This window comes from Hemicordylus capensis, chromosome 8, assembly GCF_027244095.1.
Source record: "Hemicordylus capensis ecotype Gifberg chromosome 8, rHemCap1.1.pri, whole genome shotgun sequence".
NCBI lineage: Eukaryota > Metazoa > Chordata > Lepidosauria > Squamata > Cordylidae > Hemicordylus > Hemicordylus capensis.
This window is the reverse complement of record NC_069664.1, coordinates 18,856,476-18,879,001: the sequence shown is the minus strand read 5'-3', so window position 1 is coordinate 18,879,001 and position 22,526 is coordinate 18,856,476. Positions and strand designations below refer to the sequence as shown.

The following is a 22,526-nucleotide window of genomic DNA, read 5'->3' as shown; positions in this document are numbered from 1 at the left end:
CTGGTCTTGTGGTAGCAAGCATGACTTGTCCCCTTAGCCAAGCAGGGTCTACCCTGGTTGCATATGGATGGGAGACTAGATGTGTGAGCACTGGAAAAGATTCCCCTCAGGGGATGGAGCTGCTCTAGGAAGGTTCCAAGTTCCCTCCCTGACTTCTCCAAGAGAGGGCTGAGAGAGGTTCCTGCCTGCAACCTTGGAGAAGCCACTGCCAGTCTGTGAAGACAATACTGAGCTAGATGGACCAATGGTCTGACTCGGTATATGACAGCTTCCTATGTTCCTAAGTTGGCCCTGCTGAAATCCAGATGTGCTTAGGATCAGAATGCTAGCCATACAAAGTGACAGTACTAAGTAATACTTGATATGCATATATAAACAACTTGATTGTGTGTTAGCCATAAGCCAGAGCAGTTCATGAATGGCAAAAAAGACGGAAGCATGAATGCCATTTGAGAATCTTCTCAAATAAAAGACAGAATAATAAAGCAAAACACAAGTTTTGCATACTGGACAATCCAGATTTTCGAAGTCCCAGTATATACCCTAAGTATCTCCCTTAGTGTGCCGATAGTTTGGGGAGAGCACAGATCAGGAACCCATGAACATCTCTGCACTTCAATACAAACATCTCATACACAAACTGGATGTTGCCATCTAGTGGCAGAAATAGCACAACCGGTTTCTTCCCTGGCCTGACTTTTCGAGTAATGTGGTCTCAGTGACCACATAGAGGCCGTCTGTTGCACGCACCTTTAGTAACTGTGCAGAAGAGGGAATTTTGGCAGGTCCAACTTTTCTCAACCCGGCAGCACTGCAACATGACAAACTACACATTTTCACATGCCTTCCTTTACAAGACTGCAGAGACGTCCTTTGGTAACACAGTTTCCCTCCCTTTCAGATCCAGAAGACGTTGATTGCAGCCCACCTCTTCACCATGTAAGCATCACATCTGTGTCTTCGATTTCTTTTCTACCCCTAGAACTTTCTTCTTCCTATCACTCCACAACCTGAAATGCTGCAAGAAAGAAAGTGAACCAAGCCCACTGGTTTATTCTCTGTGGACTAGCAGCTTACGCAGCTCTCAGTACAGGAGAACCTCGTTATTCGCGGGACCACTGTTCGCAGTTCTGCGTATCCACGGGGTGTCTAATAGACACCCATTTCCAGTATCCACAGATACAAAAGGACTAAAACCCACATCTGTAGTTCCTAGAGGGCCAAAAGTGACTGCGGAGGCCACATCCGCTCACCATTTTGTCTACAGGAGCCATTTTGTGGCTAGGTGTTTTTTTAAAAATGGACTTTCCCCATGATTTTCCTCAGTTTTGAGGGCCATTCCTGGGCACATGGGGGGCTTCCTCAACACATGCAGACCCCACGGAGAACACTACAGTAATTTTTTTTCCCCGTTTTCCGTCCACTCTAGATCTTAACCCTCTCTGGAACCTAACTCTCTAGAACAGGGTTTCCTAACCTTGGACCCCCAAATGTTGTTGGACTACAACTCCCAGAATCCCCAGCCACAAAGGCCATGTCTGGGGATTCTGGGAGTTGTGTAGTCCAACAACATCTGGGGGCCCAAGGTTAAGAAACCCTGCTCTAGAACTTAATAGCCATAATGCCTCATTACTCGTGGTTCCATTACTCACAGTAGTAGGCAAGGAACGGAAACCACCCGTAAGTAGTGAGGTTCTCCTGTATCTTGCGCAACCCTGGGTGCCAAAGGGCTCACTGCCCAAAGAGAAACTTCTACTCATTACTGTCTACTGTGGCTGCACAACTTCGGCCCACCAGCTACAACAGCACCACCACCCCCATCACCAACTACAGTGGCCGATAGGAATTGCGCAGCAGGGAAATGCTTGACTAACAAGCAGAAGGTTGCCGGTTCAAATCCCCGCTGGTATGTTTCCCAGACTATGAGGACCTCCTATATGGGGCATCATCGATGTAGGAAGATGCTGAAAGGCATCATCTCATACTGTGCAGGAGGAGGCAATGGTAACCCCCTCCTGTATTCTACTAAAGACAACCACAGGGCTCTGTCGGCGCCAGGAGTCAAAATCAACTTGACTGCACACTTTAGCAATAGCACTTACATTTATATACCGCTCTATAGCCGGAGCTCTCTAAGCGGTTTACAATGATTTAGCATATTGCCCCCAACATTCTGGGTACTCATTTTACCGACCTCGGAAGGATGGAAGGCTGAGTCAACCTTGAGCCCTTGGTCAGGATCGAACTTGCAACCTTCTGGTTACAGGGCGGCAGTTTTACCACTGCACCACCAGGGGCTCATACTTTAGTCCAACATCTGCAGGAGGGCCAAAGTTGTGCAGCCCTGGTGTAAATGAATCACTGGATACGAAGGAGGATTGAACCATAGAAGCATCAGCTCCAGGAGTCTGTGACGTGCTCAGGCAGTACCCAAAGGGGCTGAATCCAAACTGGTTAGGGTTTTGAGCATATTAGGCCAATGCTTCATCAGCTGCACTGGCTCCCAGTCCGTTTCCAAGCCCAGTTCAAAGTGCTGGTTTTAACCTTTAAAGCCCTAAACGGCTTGGGAGCAGGTTACCTGAGAGAGGGCCTTGCCCCATATGTCCCACCCCGGACCTTAAGAACTTTGCCCCTGCCAAACAAGGTGAGGCGGATGGCTACTAGGGAGAGGGCCTTTTCAGTGGTTGCAACCCATTTATGGAATAGCCTCACAAGTGAGCTTTGCCTGGCTTCATCACTTTGTTCTTTTAGACACCAGGTAAAGACCTTTTTGTTCACCCAGGCCTTTTAAATTCTGTTTTTCAGATCTGATTTGATTTTTAACTAATTTAAAATGAGTTTCTAAACTGCTTTGTATTGTATTTTGTATTTTCTTCCCTCCCTTTTTGTGTGTTATGATTTAACGTGTTATGTGTTTTTATTGTATGTTTTAATCCTCTGTTGTGAGCCGCCCAGAGAACATTTGCTATGGGGTGGCTAACAATTAAAGATGATGATGATGGTGATTGATCAATAAACCCTGGAATTATTTGTTGTTTTCCTTCAGGCTGGCTCAGAAGAGAAAGATCTTGAGTCGGGACATTCCATTGGCAACAGCAGCCTGAATGTTTCCACCAACAGCCAAGAGAACATGATTGATATGGCAGAAAGTGCCAAAGAATCAACAGAGAACCGGGAAGCCATCAGTTTCCTGGGTGCCCTTAAGATACCTGTGAGTACAGCCCCGCAGCTGTCAAATGTTGTTTCTTAGAACAGTTGCAACATGGGAAATATGTGATCAGATCTCTGTGTTTTGGTTTTTAAAATGTAAAATGAGTCAATGGAAGCTGCCACATACTGAGTCAGACCATTGGTCTATCTAGCTCAGTATTGTCTTCACAGACTGGTTGTGGCTTCTCCAAGGTTGTCATCACTGGGTGATGGATAGCTCCCATTTTGATTGGAGCATAGGAACATACAAAACTGCCTTCTACAGAGTCAGATCATTGGTCCATCAAGCTCAGTATTATCTACACTGACTGGCAACGGCTCTCCAAGGTTTCAGGCAGGAGTCTTTCCCAGCCCTGCCTAGAGATGCTGCCAGGGATTGAACCTGGAATATTCTGCGTGCAAAGCAGATGCACTACCATGAAGCTCTGACTGAGGGATGGTTCATAGTTTCCCCCATACCTTTTTCCACACAATCTAAATCACCTCCACCTGGAAACTCCAATAAGCTTTTAGCAATAAAAACAGGCTCCTAGACAGATAACTGTACCATCTCTGTATTTTTAGTGCAGCAGTTTTGTGGGGTGCAACTTAGGTTGGAGAAATGGCACAGAGGGAAGGGTGAAATACCCCATCAGCCAGTGCAGCTGTGTCAGAATCAGACCCCAACCCCACCAATGGCTGCTTTTCAGTAGAAGCAACCCGGCTGCAATTCTGATCCCAGATCTCTGGCATCAAGTCCGTTTGGGCCCTTGTCTTCAGACAGATGTTTCGGAGCTGCTGTTGAATTCCATTCCATTCCATCTCTCTCTCTCTCTCTCTCTCTCTCTCTCTCTCTCTCTCTCTCTCTCTCTCTCTCTCTCTCTCTCTCTCTCTCACCTCTGCAGGGCGTGGTGGAGTTCTCCTTTTGCCTCCTGTTTGCCAAACTCGTCAGTTACACTTTCCTCTTCTGGCTGCCCCTCTACATCATGAATGTGGGTGAGTCCCGAGAAGCAGCTGTGACCCCGGTTTAGGATCCAGGAAGCTCTGAGTGCCTTGAGCATGCTCGCTTCTAGGATTTCAGAGGAGTTTCGGATCTCAGGACTTTTGACAGGCTCCAGTCAAAGACCAGCTCAGAGCCACATGCCATCTCAGAGCAAAAGAGGTGCCCCTTCTGCATACCGAAGCAGTTTGCAACTGACTGAAGGGTTCTTTTTACACCTTGCACTAGAGCAGGGATTCTCAACATTGGGTCCCCAGATGTTATTGGACTTCAGCTCCCATAATCCCCAGCCCCAGTGGCCTTTGGTTAGGAATTATGGGAATTGAAGTCCAATCACATCTGGGGACCCAACGTTGAGAATCCCTGCACTAGAGTGTTACAGTGTTCCCTCTAACAGGGATTCCCAGATGTTGTTGACTACAGCTCCCAGAATCCCCAGCCAAAGGCTGTTGCAGCTGGGGATGCTGGCAGTTGTAGTGAACAACCTCTGGGAATCCCTATTAGAAGGAACAGTCCATGGGACTAAATCTAAAGATGTTCTTCTGCATGTGCAAGAAGTTGTACAGCTTCTTGCGGAAACAGAACTGCTATGGAGTTGTCAAACTACAACTCCCATCATCCCCACTGTGGCTGGGGATGATGGGAGCTGTAGCCCAACGACAGCTGGAGGGCCAAATTTGTGCAGCCCTGCCCTAGAGCAGCTGAGCTTCAACCAAGCAACTATTTAAACTAAGCTTAAGTCTGCTTACCCAGTCTCAATTTTCCTCCCGTTCCTCCATTTCCCTTGTGTCACTATCTATTAATACACCATTAGGTGGCTCAAACATAGCGTAGTCTTCATTTATTATCTGTAGATATTATTTTGGTTTTGCAGGATTTAATAAATTAATCATATATTCATTCATTCATTTCATTTCTATACCGCCTAGTATAGAAATCTCTAGGCGGTGTACAATCTAGATTGCAAACCCCTTGGGGCGGGGACTTACCTGCTCATTTTTTTGCCAAGCACCGTGTACATGGATGGCAGGAAACAAATCAATGAATATGTCTGAACACACATGGCCATTGCCCACCAAGAAGCAGAAATTTGACCAAGGTTTATTTGCAGACCCCTTTGGGTTTTTCTCATTCCCAGCATTTCTTAACACATGAAGCTTTCATATTCTGGAAAAGATCCCAAAGGCTTGCCTTGTTCTGTGGGCTGGCTGTAGCTTTCCAAAGACTGGAGTCGGCATTTCTCACAGGCTTGCTCCCCGAGTGCCTTTAAATTAGAGATGCCAGGGGGTTGATCCTGGGACCTTCTGCGTGGAAAGCAAATTCTCTCCCATTGAGTGATGACCCCTTTCGGCCATCTCACTCAATTATCTCTTGTGTTTTTCCCCCCTTTCCAGCTCATTTCAGTGCCCAGAAGGCTGGAGACATGTCCACTCTCTTTGATGTCGGCGGCATTATCGGTGGGTGATTTCATCAGGGCTTTTCTCGTTTTTCGGCACCAGACCTCTTTCAAAACCAACCCTTGCAAACTTTGAAAGTAACACAAGGGACAGGGAGGAGAAAGGTTGCCATCCTCCCCGATTTCCAGGGAGGAACATGTTGCCCAGCACCCAGTTAGTCCGTTAGCTTGCCCAGATTCCCAGCTTGCTTGCTTTTTTTAAAAAGAAGCTAAGCTCTAGACCTTGTAGAGGCAGAGATAAGTAGAAAAAACGAGCAGCCACTACTCAACCACTGGACTTGGAGAACAGCAGGTGAAGCACAGGAGGCTGGCTGGGAAAAGTTTACAATAAGTAATCTCCCCAAGGAATTTTGCCTTTCATTTTTGTCAGCAGGGGATCACTATAGGGCAGTTGAGAGGATAGCTTGATTTTTATGTACCGTAAATCACTGCCACCCTGTGTATTGTAGTGTTTAAGGGTTTGGGCTCCATTATGCAAATCATTCTATGCAGGCCTTAGAAGTGCCATGGGTTTCCAATCAGACTTTCTCCTGAGTAACCGTGTATAGGATTGCAGCCTTAGCTGAAATGCTCAGTGTATTTTTTTGTTCTATTGCTGTTACTGATATTTCAAACTTAGTGTGAAGGTAAAGTGTGCCTTTGAGTCAGTGTCGACACCTGGCGACCACAGAGCCATGTGGTTGTCTTTGGTAGAATACAGGAGGGGTTTACCATTGCCATCTCCCGCGCAATATGAGATGATGCCTTTCAGCATCTTCCTATATCGCTGCTGCCTGATATCGGTGTTTCCCATAGTCTGGGAAACATACCAGCAGGGATTCAAACCAGCAACCTCTGGCTTATTTATTTTATTTATCACATTTTTATACTGCCCAAAACGTGAGTTCTCTGAGCGGTTTACAAGACAATAAAAACCAATAAAAAGATTAACACATTAAAATTTAAAATGTTAGTGTGAAAATAAATGGCTTGCTAATCAAGTCATTTCTCTGCTGTGCCATTAGGTAGCTCAAACTTAGTGTAGTCTTCATTTGTTGTCTGTAGATATTTTATTTTTGTAGCATTTAAAAAAAAAATGCTTAAAGCCACCATGAATTCTCCATGCCCCTTGCTCTTTTCCAGCCTCGTATTAGTATTCTACATCAAAAGGATTCATTTTGGTTAAGCCTTCATCCCTAGCTCCAGTTTTGTAGGGTCAACTGCAGAATTTAGTGGTGATGAAAATGCACTCAGCACAAGCTGCGATTTGACCTCTTCACCAATCTTACCCAATATCTTCACCTTCACCAGTAAATAGCATAATCAAATTAACACATTTAAATAAATAAATAGCATGTTTGTTCACCAACAAATAGTATAGTCACATACTGGAAAATGGAGTGGGGTGGTAGTCTGCAGCTAGCAGGGAATCCATGACAGCACTACACACAGCTAATTAGAAAAGGTTAAAAACTGAACTTGTTTATTAGAAAGTATTGGGATATAAAGTCTGGGTGTTTAAAACTCAGGTCAAGAGAACTCCCCGACTATTGTTGGTAGATATCCCGAGCAAATACAAGTCAGCTGGACAGTGCATCAGTTAATTTGCATAACATGCAAATTTACAAGCTATTTTGCATACCATGCAAATTAGGGCACGCAGATTTGAAGAGCTTGAGTATGGCAACCTTAGGGAGAAGAGATGGTTTCCAGCAGCCCAATCTTCACTCCCCATACTTCTTGCAAGCTTTGCAGGTGTGTGTCATACCTGGGCAAGTCAGGTGTGGCAGGAAGCACACTGTTGGAGCAGACCAAGCCAAATTCACAACAAGCCAGGGATCAGAAGCCAAGGATCAGTCCACTGGGAGCAGGCAAGATCAGAGTAAAAAAATAAGCAAGGTCGGAAGTCAAGGAATCCAAAAGCAGGGACAGGAATGCAAACAAGGCCAAACAGATCCACAACAAAGATGCATTAAGAGCAGGCAGAGGCCAACCAAAGCCTTAAATACAAAGGCAGCAATGCAGCCCTGCCCAAGCCTGGGGTTTCTTAAAGGGGCTGTGTCCTGTTTGTTAAGCACTGACTGCAACATTGCTGGGTGGCTGCTGGTGGAGATTGGGTCAGCTTCTTCATCCTCTGACTCTGATGACACAGGCAAGGGTGTGTTGAGGGAGTCAGCGGGGACTGGTGTTTCTGTTGATGGGGGTGAGGGCCCCCCAAATCCTTCCTCATCCTGTGAATTGTCTTGATCAGAATTGGGCTCAGGAGTCACAGGAATGTAGGAAGCTGCTTTATACCTGGTCCATCTAGCTCAGTGTTGCCTACACAGTCTGGTAGTGGCTTCTCCAAGGATGCAGGCAGGAGTCTCTCTCAACTCTATCTTGGAGATGCCGCCAGGGAGGGAACTTGGAACCTTCTGCATGCAAGCGTGCAGGTGCTCTCCCCAGAGCGGCCCCATCCCCTAAGGGGCATATCTTACAGTGCTCACACATGGAGTCTCCCATTCAAATGCAAATTGGGGCAGTCCCTGCTTAGCAAAGGGGGCAATTCATGCTTGCTGAACAAGACCACCTCTTCTCCCAGAACACAACCATTTTACATCGAGACACACACACGCCCCGCCCCAGTGTTGGGTTCAGAGGTCATGACGCCTTCATCCTGGGACTCCTCTGTGTGGGCACAGTTGGAGCCAACCAGCCAGGGTGGGTGATGGGGGATCATCTGCCTGCCCAGATGGGAGGCACACATCTACACGGGGGGAAGGGGGTGGGGGAGTATGAGGAGACGTGTTCCTTGCAAAGCTTGCAAGGGTCAGATTGGTCCTGAAGAGCTGCTCCAACAGCAATGGCAGGGGGCATCTTGCCACCTTGTTGGCGCCCCAAGAATCTGCCACCTGAGGCAAGCACCTCAACTTGCCTCATGAAAGGGCCACCCTAAGTATGCTTCTGTCCCCTGGATCCTGTTACAAGCTGGGAACAGAAAGCAAAAGCTTGCTTTCTCTATCACGCCTGCTCATGAATTAGCCAGGAGTTGGCCACAGCTAGAAACAGAAAAATTGGCTACCTTGACTAACTGTGGAATGTGACTTTGTCATGCAGGAGGCATCACTGCTGGTCTCGTCTCTGACTACACGGGCGGCAGAGGCACCACGTGCTGCGTCATGCTGATTTTGGCCGCTCCCATGGTGAGTCATCTCTTGGCAAAATGTTGCAGGAACAGCGCTTTTGAGAAGAAGATATATGTGCCCACATGTATTTTATCTCAACTTAGCCCCCAGCTGCTATAGGCCAACATCTGCAAGAGGGCCAAAGTTGAGCAGCCCTGGTTGTAAAAGCGTGGTAGACTAACCCAAGGATTGTTCAGACAAGTTAAAAAAAAAGTGTGTTTCATTCCTCCTCTGATGTCTCTTTATTTGTCTATTAACAAAGAAAATACACACTGGTATGAGGCCAGGGCACTTGCAGAACTCAAGCATTGATGTGATGTCAAGGTACAAAGCTTCATTAGAGGTGTTCATTTTCCAAAAGCAGTAGTGATAGCAATGACCAAAACCAAAAGATCCCCAAAAGGAAGCTTCGGAATTAAATCTCTCTCTCTCTCTCTCTCTCTCTCTCTCTCTCTCTCTCTCTCTCTCTCTCTCTCTCTCCCAGCTTGCTAGCAAAAGCTTGCAAGTTTGATTTCTCTGGCCCAGATGTCTCCAAACTGCTTCAGTAACCACTCAAGATGTTTTACTTTTGTCCCCAGCGCACTGTGGCAGGCCTTAATCAAATGGATTTCCCCCTCTCCCCTCCTTCCAATTCAAAACAAAAGTCAGAGGCAGATGATCTCATTGTTTTGACTAGGAGGGTACAAGTGAAGGCCTTGCTCAGAGTTGGGGTGTGGGAGACAAGTGCTGCTCTCGCAAAAATGAGGGCTTGCACAAAGACTGCACAAAATAGCTTTTCTCAGGATCAATTTGAACCTTTTGAAAGCAGCCAGCCACCAAATCTACTTCCAAAATGGACATGTCCCGTGGCAATGTTCAGACTCATGAGATCATCTAAGCAGGGATCCACCCTTTTTTCCATAGCTTCAAAGCCTCTTTCAGGAGCTTTGAAGGTATGTCGAAGTATTTCCCCAGTTGACAATTTCAAAAGAGAGGTACTGGGGATTAATTATATCTGAAAGCAAACTACAGCTTCTGACCAGTGAGCCCTGCTCTTTAGGACCAGGTGTGTGAGAGTGGTACAGCATATCCTGCTGTACCAGAATTTGGGTTACATGTAGAGTGGAGTTTGGATGGGATGCCTACACACACACACACTGCATTAGGAGGGGACACACACACACACACACACACACACACACACACACACAGAGCATTAGGAGGACATCAGGACATCCAGCAAAGATGTCAGGATAAGTGTGCTATTGATGTGTCCCTCTTCTTAATCACATAGGCCAGTTCTTGTGGGGAAAGTATCATCTGAGCTGGCCCCCTATATTTTCCATTCCTGTGGGAAACCCCAAACTGTCAGAGGGGGCCTAGGCAAGCTCTTGCCACCCCAATGGGGCTTGCTGCAGCCCAGCAATCAATGGCACTGCCTTTCTCTACCCCGTTCCCCCAAAAGTTCATCTTGTGCTCTTATCTTTCTGTCTAAACCAGGGCAAACTTGGCCCTGTAGTTGTTGAGCTACAACTCCCATCATCCCCAGTCACAATTTATTGTGGCTGGAGAAGATGGGAGCTGTAGTTCAACTACAGCTGGAGGGCCAATTTTGCCCATCTCTGGTCTAAACCAAAAAAGGGGATGCCAGATAAAGCGGGGTTGTCCTTTACCTTTCTGTGGCAGCCTGGTTGAGACAACTGATCCATTTCTTCTACTCTTACACGAAGATCCTCTTGGTTCTCTTCCAGATATTCCGCCCAGCAGTAATCACCCAATTTTCTTTTCGCCCCAAACAGTAACCACTGTTTTGATTTTTTAAATTTTTTTTAAATAAACCATCACAGTTATGGAACCATATTTTTTGGAGTCACTAGTTGTTTTTTAAATAAACATGATGAAATTAAAAAGGGTTGGAGGAGCTACATTTTTGACTAGCTATTCAATAAGAAGTTGCGTCTGTTTTATCTGGCAACCCCACCATGCCGTTTTAAAGGAGTTGCCAAGTGGAACATTCCTCTCTTTCTTTCTTTTTTCTTCCCCTGCGTTTCTCCACATCTGCCCTCCAGTTTTTGTTTTATTTATACCTTTTCCTTGAAAGTGTTCATCCTGAAAATGAAGAAATAGCTTGAAAAGTGTGTGCAGGAGAACTGTAAACTCTTGGTTAAATTGCACCACATTAAAGTAGTTGCCAGCATGTAAACTTTGGCTCCCGTTTCCCGCTCTGTATTCAGGCGCGATATAGTTTGGAAGCCGTGAAAGTGACTCATAGCTCTCCTGGAGAGAGGCTGAAATCGTTCTCCCCCACAGCAGTGGAATGGATGTAATTCTCCCCTTTGGAATGTCAAACCAACAGTATATTCCGCTGCCCAGCTCACGACAAGGGCTCGTCTCAGTCTCGATTTATACTTCCAGTACTAAATTGAATACTAAATTGAGTACACCCACCACTCTGACTGCCAACACCAGGCAAGTAGGGTTTGGGGGTTAGAGCAGCATACCTGTGCAGAAGGGTGAAGAAATGTTGGCTCAGTTTATCAGCCAGACAAAATACTTTACTCATCAGATGGTTCCTCAAGCTATGTTGATACGTTACTCATCAGGACTTTTTTTTCACTTGTCAAGCATCATTTTTCACTCGTCACAGACTAGTAGACTAGTGGATTTCCTCAGCCCTGCCTATGTGTATCCATAGAACCATTGCCAGTGGTGGCTTTCAGTTCAGTACGAGAAGTTCAAGCTGTTCTCAATATAGTCTTTAACCTCCATAGTCAACATAACAGAGGGCAGGCTGAGCTAAGACCTTCTCCCATGATACACTGGATTTTGTATTCTTGCTGGAGCCTTTTCCCCCACAACATGGCATTAAAAAAGGTGCAGCTTGAAAAGGTGCAATCCACTCAACCCGCTCAAGTTTCCATCACCTCATTCTGCTGCATATGTCAGCCAGCCTTAAGCTCTGCACTATTCTGACCTCACTCACACAGCTATTTGAATCTAGGTTTAATGTGGGTTACCAGTGTCCATGTGGTTGTGTGAAGCCATGCCAAGATGAGAATCTTGGGCTAAAAACCATCTTGGCATGGCTTCACACAATCATATCAATGTTGGTAACCCACATTGCACCAATTTAATAAGACCACCGATTTCTTCCTATTTCATTTAGATAAGCAAGCCTGTTTAGGTGTGGCATCCAGGAGACTACAAGCACCTGTTTTAATGTTCATTTGGCAGCAGGCAAAGACTCTTGGTAATGTCCCCAGGCCTTTTAAAATGCCAGATAAATTTGGTGTTATTCTGCTTCTGTGGGGCTCATGCGCTTTCATAACTCTCGCTGTTGTCATGGTGGGTTGTTCTAGTGTGTTAATACTCCTTTAAGACCTTCAAATTTATTACATAAAAACAGATAAACAATACCTTCTAGAAAACGTTGTTAAAAGTGTTGTCAAAAGCATAGTAAAAACAAAACAAACAAATGTTTCGGCGTCAAATGCTGTGGAGGAAGGTGGAGAAACAACAGCCTCATTTGTTGATTGAAATTACTGCTAGAGTGTGTGTAATTCGTTGTGAATTATATAAGCTGGTGATCCACAGAAGATGGAGGAACAACACTGAGGCTAGGGTCTGACGCTGAAATGTTTGTTTTGACTATGCTTTTAACAACATTTTTACAAGATATTGTTATCTGTTTTTACGTAATAAATGTGAAGGTCTTAAAGTCACTTTAAGTGGTGCAGCGGGGAAATGATTGACTAACAAGCAGAAGGTTGTCCGTTCGAAACCCCTCTGGTATGTTTCCCAGACTACGGGAAACACCTACTGTATATTGGGCAGCAGCGATATAGGAAGGTGCTGAAAGGCATCTCTCATACTGCGTGGGAGATGGTAATGGTAAACCCCTTCTGTATTCGACCAAAGACAACCACAAGGTTCTGTGGGTGCCAGGAGTCAAAATCAACATGACGACACACTTTACTTACTTTAAAGGAGTTCTTGGGAGTCACCTTAAATATGTGTATTGCATTGCCAGCTTGTCAATTTAATAATTTGTATAATTTGTCAGTTTATTTATTTACATTTATATCCCACTCTTCCTCCAAGGAGCCCAGAGTGGTAACAGGGCTGATATTGTGAGCAGCTTTCCTCAGGCATTTTTAGCACCACAGGAGCTGCTGCATCCTCTTGAAGGGCGGGGGGAGCATTTGAGCCATTGCACAGAAATGCTCTTGCACAAACACTGGAATTTCACAGACACAGTTGTGCAGTGTATGACCGTTAGAAATAATGGTTGTGCATTGTGTAGCTTGCACAATTGCACGGATGCTTTTTTTAAGGGGGTGCAGCCCCCGTGCAGTAGGTTAGGCTGAAAGAGAAGTGATTGGCCCAGAGCCACCCAGTCATTTTCATGGTGGAACAGGGACTTGAACTCGGGTCTCTCCGTTCCGAGTCCAACGTTAGCTGCCCTGAGACCATACTGCTGAAGGGCAGAAGAGAAATGTCTCAAATAAAGCAATACTTTGTATTTTATGGAGGAAGGGATTGTAATTGCTGCTTACTTGCAACGTTGCTTTCTCTTTCAGTTATTCGTGTACAGCTCTTTTGGCCAGAGCGGACTAACCATGTCAATTGGTAAATATGAATATGACCAATATTTATATACCACTTTTCAGCAAAAGTTTCCAAAGCAGTCTACATAAATATAAATAATTAAATAAAATGGCTCCCTGTTCCCAAAGGGCTCACAATCTTTAAAAAAAGAAACATAAGGGAGACACCACAACAGCCACTGAAGGGATGCTGTGCTGGGGACGGATAAGGCCGATAAGGCAGAATGGACACGTTGCACTGCTAATTACTTCTCTTTTGCTTTGCAGTGATGTTAATTGTCTGTGGTGCCCTCGTGAACGGGCCTTATGCTCTCATTACGACTGCAGTGTCAGCTGACTTGGTAAGAATTGCATTGGGGCATCCTCCAGGGGAGGAAAGCTGGTCTTGGGATAGCAAACATGAATTGTCCCCTTAGCTAAGCAGGGTCTGCCTTGGTTTGCATTTGGATGGGAGATGACTTGTAAGCGTTGTAAGATATCCCCTTAGAAGACAGGGCCATAACTCCATGGAAGAGTGTTTGCATGCAGAAGGTTCCAGGTTCCCTCCCTGGCAGCACCTCCAGGTAGGGCTGGGAGAGACTCCTGCCTGAGACCTTGGAGAGCCGCTGCCAGTCTGTGCAGACAATACTGAGCTCGATGGACCAAGGGTCTGACTCAGTAGAAGGCAGCTTCCTATATTCATAGTCCACTAGGTTGGCACCATGCATCTGATCATCTAGACGCTAGGGAATGTACTAAAATGAATGACAGAGAATGCCCACTGAAATGCACTGCTTCCTTCCAAATGGCCCTAGGTATGCATGGAATTTCTGAATGGCCCTTTGGAAATTCCATGCATTCCTGTGGCCATTTGGCAGGACGCAGTGCATTTCAGTGGGCATTCCCTGCCTTTCCTTTTAGGATGCCCTGACACCCGTCCACCATAGGACTTGCATGCTGACGGTTGCAGGTTCAATCTCGGGCAGCATCTCCAGGTAGGGCTGGGGAAACCCCTTCCTGAAACCTTGGAGAGCTGCTGCCAGTCAGTGTAGACCACACTGAGCTAGATGGACCAAGGATCTGACTCAGTATAAGGCAGCCTCTTATATTCCATACCCTTCCAGTATTCCTTGGAAATCAGTCAATTCTGAGGCCTTTTCACTGGCAGCCCGACTTGGCAGCAAGACGATTCAGTCTGTATCTTCCCCTGAGAGTTCCCCCCGCCTCTGTTCCTTGTTCTTGAATTAAGCACTCTCCTCCTGCAACTTCAGTTTCTCATGTTTGCTACCATCCTCCCGGGGCTTGAGCTAATTCCTCGAAGAAGATCACACCCAGGCACAGTGGTTCAATTCTATGGGTGTTGGAAATTCTTTCCACAGAGTGTAAACATCACACTTTGGCCTGAAGGAGCCTGAGGAAGACGAGGGCTCTTGGCCTTCAAAACTTGTACAGGGCTGTCTGTCATCTGGCACACAGAGCAGTTACACACCTCCTAGCATTTTGGAAAGATTTTGGGGCTGTAAAAAGTCCTCCTCTGGGGCTACTGTTGATGCACAAAAAATAATGGACATTTTTGACCAAGCTGGAATCGTTTCTTGCACAGTACTACATTGTGGCCACATGTGGAATCGACTGCCGCTAGGGTCTTGAAGGGGGACTTTTCTCTACATATGGTGGACTTGAATGTGTCCGGTGTAGTCTGATCTCAGAAGCTAAGCAAAAAACCTGCTCTTGTGGTTGCAAGCATGACCTCTCCCCTTAGCTAAGCAGGGTCCACCCTGGTTGCATATGAATGGGAGACTTGATGTGTGAGCTCTGCAAGATATTCCCCTCAGGGGATGAAGCCACTCTGGGAAGAGCAGGTTTCAAGTTCCTTCTCTGGTTTCTCCAAGATAGGGCTCAGAGAGATTCCTGCCTGCAACCTTGGAGAAGCCGCTGCTAGTCTGTGTAGACAATACTGAGCTAGATAGACCAAGGGTCTGACTCAGTATACAGCAGCTTCCCAAGATCGGGCCTGGTTAGTACTTAGATGGGAGACCACCTGGGAATGCTGGGTATGGCAGTGGTGTGGGGTAGGGCCATAGCTCAGTGGCATCCTGACACCTTCCCAGTGCATTCCTTGATCTCATGCAGCGGCTGTTCATCCCAGCCTAATGCAAACTTGCCCACCCAGAGACGTAAGTTTGGGCGGAGTATAAATTTGATAGATAGCTAAATAAATGGATAACATTATATGCATTTTCCTTTCAACGTGTTTTGTTTGTTTCCCCTCCACCGCAGGGCACTCACGAGAGTCTTAAAGGGAATGCAAAGGCCCTCTCCACGGTCACAGCCATCATCGATGGGACCGGATCCGTAGGTCAGTAGCTAGAGTTCACAGAAGCGAATGCAAACCTCATCCGTTGTTTAATTTGGAGAAATCTGGCGCCCACAGAGCCCTGTGGTTTTCTTTGGTAGAGTACAGGAGGGGTTTACCATTGCCTCCTCCATCAGTCTGAGATGATGGTGCCTTTCAGCATCTTCCTATATCGCTGCTGCCTGATACAGCACCAGCGGGGATTCGAACCGGCAACCTTCTGCTTGTTAGTCAAGCATTTCCCCGCTGCGTCACTTAAAGTGACACCTGTGTCCCATGAGCCACCCACCCACTAATGGCTTGAAACAGTTTGGCCTTTGTTCTCTGTACATGAACTAGTCTCCCAGTTCCCCCTACTCGTGCAGATTTTGTGAGCTTAGGTTCCCTGTTCCACCTTAGGTCCCAGGAAAGAGTTTGCCCTCCAAACTGCCTTGAACGGAACTTCACTCTTGGTCCTTTGGTCTCTTCTTTTCCATGTCCAGGTGCTGCCCTCGGACCTTTGCTAGCCGGCTTCATTTCTCGCAACAGCTGGAACAATGTCTTCTACATGTTGATATCGGCCGATATACTGGCTTGCCTGGTGAGCGCTCCTCTCGCAGAACATTCGGTGTCAATCTCCTTCTGTTTTGCACAAAGTTTGCGGAAGACTGCAGGTGGTTTAATCATCTGATGGACCGCATCTGTGTGACTCTGCAGACTAAGAGAATTCCAGCCCAGTAGAATTCCAGCCCAGTAGAATTCCAGCCCAGGAGAATTCCCAGTAGAATTCCAGCCCAGTAGAATTCCCAGCCCAGGAGAATTCCAGCCCAGTAGATAAGAGATCCTTTAGAAAAGCTAAACTCCATGCTAGCCCTGGTGTAAGTTAGAGAGGACCTATAGCTCATTGCTAGAAGAGCTGTTTTGCAGGGAAAGGGTCCCACGTTCAGTCCTCAGCATCTCCAGCTAAAGGGATCTCCTAAGAACACAGGAACAGCCCTGCTGGATAAGGGCTATCTAGTCCAGCACTCTGTTTCTCACAATGCCCCACCAGATGCCTCTGAGAAGCCCACAGGCAAGAGGCGAGGGCACATCTTCTCCTGCTGTTGCTTCCCTGCAACTGGTGTTTAGAGGCATCTTGCCTCTGAGGCTGGAGGTGGCCGATAACCACCAGACTAGTAGCCATGAATAGACCTGTCCTCCATGACTTTGTCTAAGCTCCTTTTAAAGCCATCCAAGCTAGTGGCCATCACCACATCCTGTGGCAGATAATTCCATAGATTAATGAGGCACTGTGTAAAGTACTTCCTTTGGTTGGTCCCAAATTTCCTAGCAACCAGTTTCATGGGATCTCAGGCAGTAGGGTTGGGAAACATCCAGGAACATAGGCAACTGCCCTATACTGAGTCAGCGTGTTGGTCCATCCAGCTCAGTATTGTCTACACCAACTGGCAACGGCTCTCCCAGGTTTCAGGCAGGAGTCCCTCTCAGCCCTACCTGGAGATGCTGCCAGGGATTGAAGCTGGGACCTTCTCCATGTGAACAGATGCACTACCATGGAGCTGAGTTACAAGCCCATCCCAATCTCTTCCTGGAGAGCCATAGCCACTTTGGGTAGATAGTACTGGGCTAGAAGATTTGACTCAGCGTAAGGCTCATTCGCGTGAGATTTCCTGGACAGTTGTTTCCTTCACTTCACCACTGACCTTCTGCCTGACTTACGTGAATTTACTTTTAACTCAGAGATGAATGAATGCTGAGTGGACTGTAACCCCCAATCCACATGCGTGCACACACACAAAGCTATCCGAAAACTAATTTTGCGTATGTCTTCCTCTTCCAGCTCCTTTCACGGGTGGTATACAAAGAAATAAGAGGATGGTGCAACTGTTACACAAGAAGGAGAGGGTATGTATTTGCAGGACCCTAAGACTTTTGAATGTGCTATTGTGGGAGTTTTTTTGAACCTGTGGTCCATTGGTGCGTTAAAAACACCCAGTCTCAAATTCCATAGAATTTCAAGATTATGTATTTATTTTTATATCCTGCTTCCTCCAAAGGGCTCAGAGCAGTGTACTTGGTTATGTTTATCCACACAACAACCCTGCCAGGTAGGCTAGGCTGAGAGATAAGAGTTTGCCCCAGAGTCACTCAGTGAGTCTCATGGCTGAACAGGGATTTGAACTCCGGTCTCCCTGGCCCAACACTCTAACCACTACACCACATTGGCTCTCAGTCTCAATCTGGCTGTCCAAAATCCTTGTCGGATTCCGCCAATGTTTTCACTGCCATCCTGAATGTTAATGAATATAATTGGCAGCCTAAATATATACAGGAGAACCTCATTCTTTGCGAAACTGCTATTCACTTTTGGGCATCTTTCTACCCCTGCCCTCCTTTCTCATGCAAGACAAGAAGAGTTAACGTTCCTGCATTTCAGTTTAGAACAAACCACAGTTTCCCATTATGTACAAACCGCAGCTTGTTAATTAAGTAGAGCTAGAGTAACACTAGAAACAGCCTTCCCCTTGACCCCTACTAACCGCAACCTTCTCCTCTGTGTGTCTTCATAGCAATTGTATGACATTCACTCACCCAGTAGTTTTGGAAACAAAATAGTTTGGGAAACAAAACATTGTGAGTATGTCCATTAACTGGCCTTCGGTGGGGAAATGTGCAAATTCTGTGTTTGATTCTTCCCCTGATTTTCCTCCCCCATGGCATCTGTGAGGTTGCTGAGGGACAATGCACGGTGGCCCTGGCATAACTTTTGTTTGCCATTTCTCTGAAGGACAGATGCTTTCAATGAATTGAAAATGGGCACATTGGAGTCCACCATTTCAATAATTTGTTTGGCTGCACTGGGCATCCTACTTTTTTAAAAATTGAAATTAGCAAATATTCATCGGTACCCTAGCTGGAATAGATCTCAACATTTTAGTGCAGTGTTCTTCATTGTAAGGCCCAGGGGCCAGTGGCAGCCCCCACCGATCCTAAGCACAGCTCTCTGACTAATCGTTTATTGGGCCTGTTTAAAGCTTTGGCTAAAGCCGAAAATTCTGCCCGGTCCCCCTGGTACCCTATGGAGATGGCCATTCTCACTGTGCAAAGCAGCACTTCACCCAGCGCCAGGGTGTGTGTGCTCCTTTAAAGGGAAACCAAGCCCTCTTGAGCCCCTGCGCCATCTTGGAAGGCATGCAGAGAGTGCTGGGAAGCACCTTCTCAGTGCTTTCCTCCTCGAAAGAGGGCTCTGTCTCTCTTAAAGGGCCCTCCCAGCATGGAGAAAAGCTCAGCACAGTGTAGAGGTCATCCCAGTGGGAAACAGCTCTCACCTTAAAGGGATGTTTTTTTGCCAAAGTGGCCCCCGCTTGAAAAATATTGAAGACCACTGTTTTAGTGGCTGATTCTCTAAAACATGGCCGGGTCGCAGCACCTCCAGATGCCCCCTCCTGCCTGTGCTAATGTCCTGAAATAAATACCTGAAGAACTGCTAATCAAAAAACACGTTCCAGATGAAGGAATGACTTGGCAATCACATCTTGAGCAAATCAATACCGTAGCAGAATTGTCTGTGTCTTCACAATCTTTACCTGTACATCAATAGTTCTAATGTTGACCATCATGCCTACCAGATTACGGGCTAACAAATCACTTCCTGTGAGTTTTGATTATTTGCGATTGAGACGAAAGAATGGATGACTTAGAAAGCAGTTCTCCAAATGGGCCTCCCAAGAGAGGTGTAGACAGACATTAGAGGAGACCTAAGCTCCTGCATGATCCATTCAGATGGGACTGAAAGTTAGAATGGTGAACCAAATGCCCAAAGTATCCCCAGTTATTGCTGGACATGAGGTTATATGCTTCATCGATTGAGCTGAACTTTAGCACTGGGCGTCATAGAACAAGCTGTTGGGTCTTGGAGCATGGTCAAAGGGCACATGTTAGAGCCACCTTGCTGAAGCTCAGTAGCAAGGTATAGTCAGTGCCTGGATGGGAGCCCCATGTGTGCTGTGGCTCAGTGGTGGGGCTTCTTCCTTGCATGCAGGTGGCTCCAGATTCAATCCCTGGCATCTCCAGGTAGGACTGGGAAAGATCCCTGGCTCAGACTCTGGAGAGCCGCTGCCAGTCAGTGAAGACAACACTGAGCTAGATGGACCAAGGGTCTGACTCGGTATGCAGCAGTTTCCTAAGTTGCTAAGTGTTTTGATATCCTCAGGTCCATCCCCCAGGGACCTTAAAGACCTCTATTACACTCCTGTGGCCCTGCTCCCCCTCCCCCCACCAGGCATACACAAGAGCTTTGGTACACTGTATGTTGATTGTATTTACAGGTTAAACACCACTCTTTGAGTAGGCATGTTCTAGGACCATAAGTCACAGTAAGTCCACGTCTCTTCCTCGGACCCTTGGTGCCACTTGAGAAGTCTCTTGCTTTCTGGTGTCTTCGGTACTAGTGGTCAAAGGCTTAGACTCCCTTTCCTGGTCTTTTACAAACTGCTTTGGAGTCCACAGGGTTTTGCTTGAATCTCTGGTGGTGGCGCTTGTGTTCCCAGGGATGTAGAAGTTGCTAAAAGGTTCTGCACAACAACTCATTTTCAGGGATTCTGCACTCTTCTTTCATTTGTGTGTCTGGATTTCAGTGGTCAGCTGAGGGGGACCTGCACATCTAAATGTTGACTTAGTTTCCCTCTCACTTTTTCTTGAATGCTAACCTTGCAATGGAGGAGTTAGCCTAGAGCAGAGTGCATACATGGTGGCATTCAGACCAGATCAGGGTCCCAAGGATGCAGTCCAAGAGCTCTGATTCAAATTCCAAAGTGAGTTTCAAGACGGAACAGGGATTTGAATGCAGATCTCCTCACCCCAAGTGTAATATTCTCTTTTAGGGATGCACACGAATTGATTTTTGCGATTCAGTTCAAGTTCGAATTGAATCCGCCTGATTCAATTTGAGCTCGAATCTGCTGCCTTGAATCTGGGTTGATTTGAATTTGAATCGATTCAGCCAAAATTTTAAGGGCTGGGGGCACCAAAGTGGGTTGGGTGGTAGGGTCCCATGGATGCCAACTACCACCCCAGCCCCCAAAGGAATCGGGCAAAGGGGTGAATTTTTAGGAAGTTTAATGTGTTGTGGATTCTTGGTTGTGAAATAACTTCTTCATAGGGAAAACCTATGAACAAGTTATTTCAATGGTGATTTGAATCGCTGAATTGATTCAAGCTCTAATCCAAGTGATTGGGGTTTGTGTCTCCAAAGGTAATTCGATTTGAGGTCGAATCACTCAAATAAACCATATTCAAGTTGAATCGATTCGGCCACACATCGATTCACACATCCCTATCCTCTTTCCCAGGACATCATTTTTTAATCAGATTGACAAGTACTGGAAATTCAAAGGATGTGATCACTGGTCAAAATGATCAAATAGTGCATCGCTTGTCGAAATGCTCAAAGCCATATAGGAAGCAGCAGGTGCACCTCAACTTAAAATTTATTTCACATTGCTCGCAATGGGCAGGTTCTCATGATCCAAAGAAGCCCAGTTTACCAGAAAAACTCCAGTTGCCGAGCAGTATGTGTTCCTGCAGAACATGTTGTGAGAACTCAGACGTTTTCATTGATCCCAGGTCAGGCTGCAAACTTGACATTTAACCAGGATCAGCCAGCCGAGTTCAGGTATAAGATGAATGATCCTGCTTAGATGTTGGGTGTTTGCATCCCCTGTGCTTGCATCGGTGAAAAAATCGGTAAGCTCTCTCCTTTGGCCATGAGAACCTGCCCTCTATAAACCTCAACTAAAACCATGAGCATACGTGACCCATGTGACCATTTTCTAATAGATCTCCTTGGTCTTGCAGCTTTAAAGAATTTTGACGTGACTACCTGACCAGAGGGGCCTGAAGAGGCAATGGAGAAAGCTTCACCGAGGGGGTCAGTTTCAATGCCGCCCAGTTCGCAGTGGGAGGAATGAATGAAGCTGTAATGGAATGTGCTCCAGAAACAAGCAGAACTCTTTTGAAAAACATCAAGCAAGCCTAGCACCAGCTGCATAGATTTAAAAAAAAAAAATCTGACAGAAGGGAGCAGTGAAAATGATGCCGCAAAACCAAAGGCGAAACGAACTGGCGTCTTTGGGATACTTGCCACGTCTCGGGGCCTCTGTTTTGTATCGATCGCCCATTGCATTCCTTTTGTAGTTGCTCTTTTTTATTATTAAAAATGGTGCTGAGCTATAGCTATAGCTTTCCTAGCTATACCCCTGGAAAAGAAGCCTTGGTATTCTCATGATGGGAGTCAGCCATCTTGTCATCCAGGGCAGCCCAACTCTGGCCCTCCTATAGATGTTAGACTACAACTCCCATCATCCCTTACTATTGGCCACTGCGGCTGAGAATGATGGGAGTTGTAGTCCAAAAACAGCTGGGGCGGAGGAGTTAGGCTGTCCTGCTGTAATCACTGGGCTGCAGTCACGGGAGGTGGAACTACACGTTCTGTGTAATTCTGTGGTTCTTTTCAGGGACATTTTTGTTTATGCAGCTGCTGAAGGGATTTGAACTGGAAGATCAGCATGGGAAGAGAAGGGCTACTTAACCCTTTTCCTTTTCTCTTGCGTCATGTTCCCATTGACAATCAAACACGCACCACCACAGCTGCTTTTTTTTTCCCCGCTTGGGAAAAGAGGCAAACACCTTGGGGTGTGGAATGATTTTCAGCAGTAAAACTGGTCCAGGGGAAAGGGTTGAGAAGCCCCTTTCTCCATGTGCTGGACCCCCACTTCACACTGTAGCCTCAGCCGCTGCATTGTGGGGGTGGGGGAGAGAGGCCCACCCAAAGAATCAC

General features: G+C 46.4%; 1 protein-coding gene across 2 annotated transcripts in view; it reads left to right on the top strand.

Moving 5' to 3' along the window:
* Window positions 1-21,921, top strand: part of SLC37A2 (solute carrier family 37 member 2) — a 53,723-nt gene extending 31,802 nt beyond the window's left edge. Inside the window, exons 8-19 of one of the 2 annotated variants that reach the window (XM_053270111.1) lie at window positions 902-939; window positions 3,047-3,211; window positions 4,095-4,185; window positions 5,584-5,646; window positions 8,721-8,806; window positions 13,348-13,396; window positions 13,642-13,715; window positions 15,634-15,712; window positions 16,192-16,289; window positions 17,529-17,593; window positions 20,017-20,064; window positions 21,545-21,921. In XM_053270111.1, the coding sequence (XP_053126086.1) occupies window positions 902-939; window positions 3,047-3,211; window positions 4,095-4,185; window positions 5,584-5,646; window positions 8,721-8,806; window positions 13,348-13,396; window positions 13,642-13,715; window positions 15,634-15,712; window positions 16,192-16,289; window positions 17,529-17,593; window positions 20,017-20,035 (827 nt within the window). In that variant the 3' untranslated portion in view covers window positions 20,036-20,064; window positions 21,545-21,921. The remainder of the gene's footprint in view (window positions 1-901; window positions 940-3,046; window positions 3,212-4,094; window positions 4,186-5,583; window positions 5,647-8,720; window positions 8,807-13,347; window positions 13,397-13,641; window positions 13,716-15,633; window positions 15,713-16,191; window positions 16,290-17,528; window positions 17,594-20,016; window positions 20,065-21,544) is intronic. The other variant, XM_053270112.1, reaches the window with a different exon arrangement.
* The last annotated feature ends 605 nt before the right edge of the window (window positions 21,922-22,526 follow it).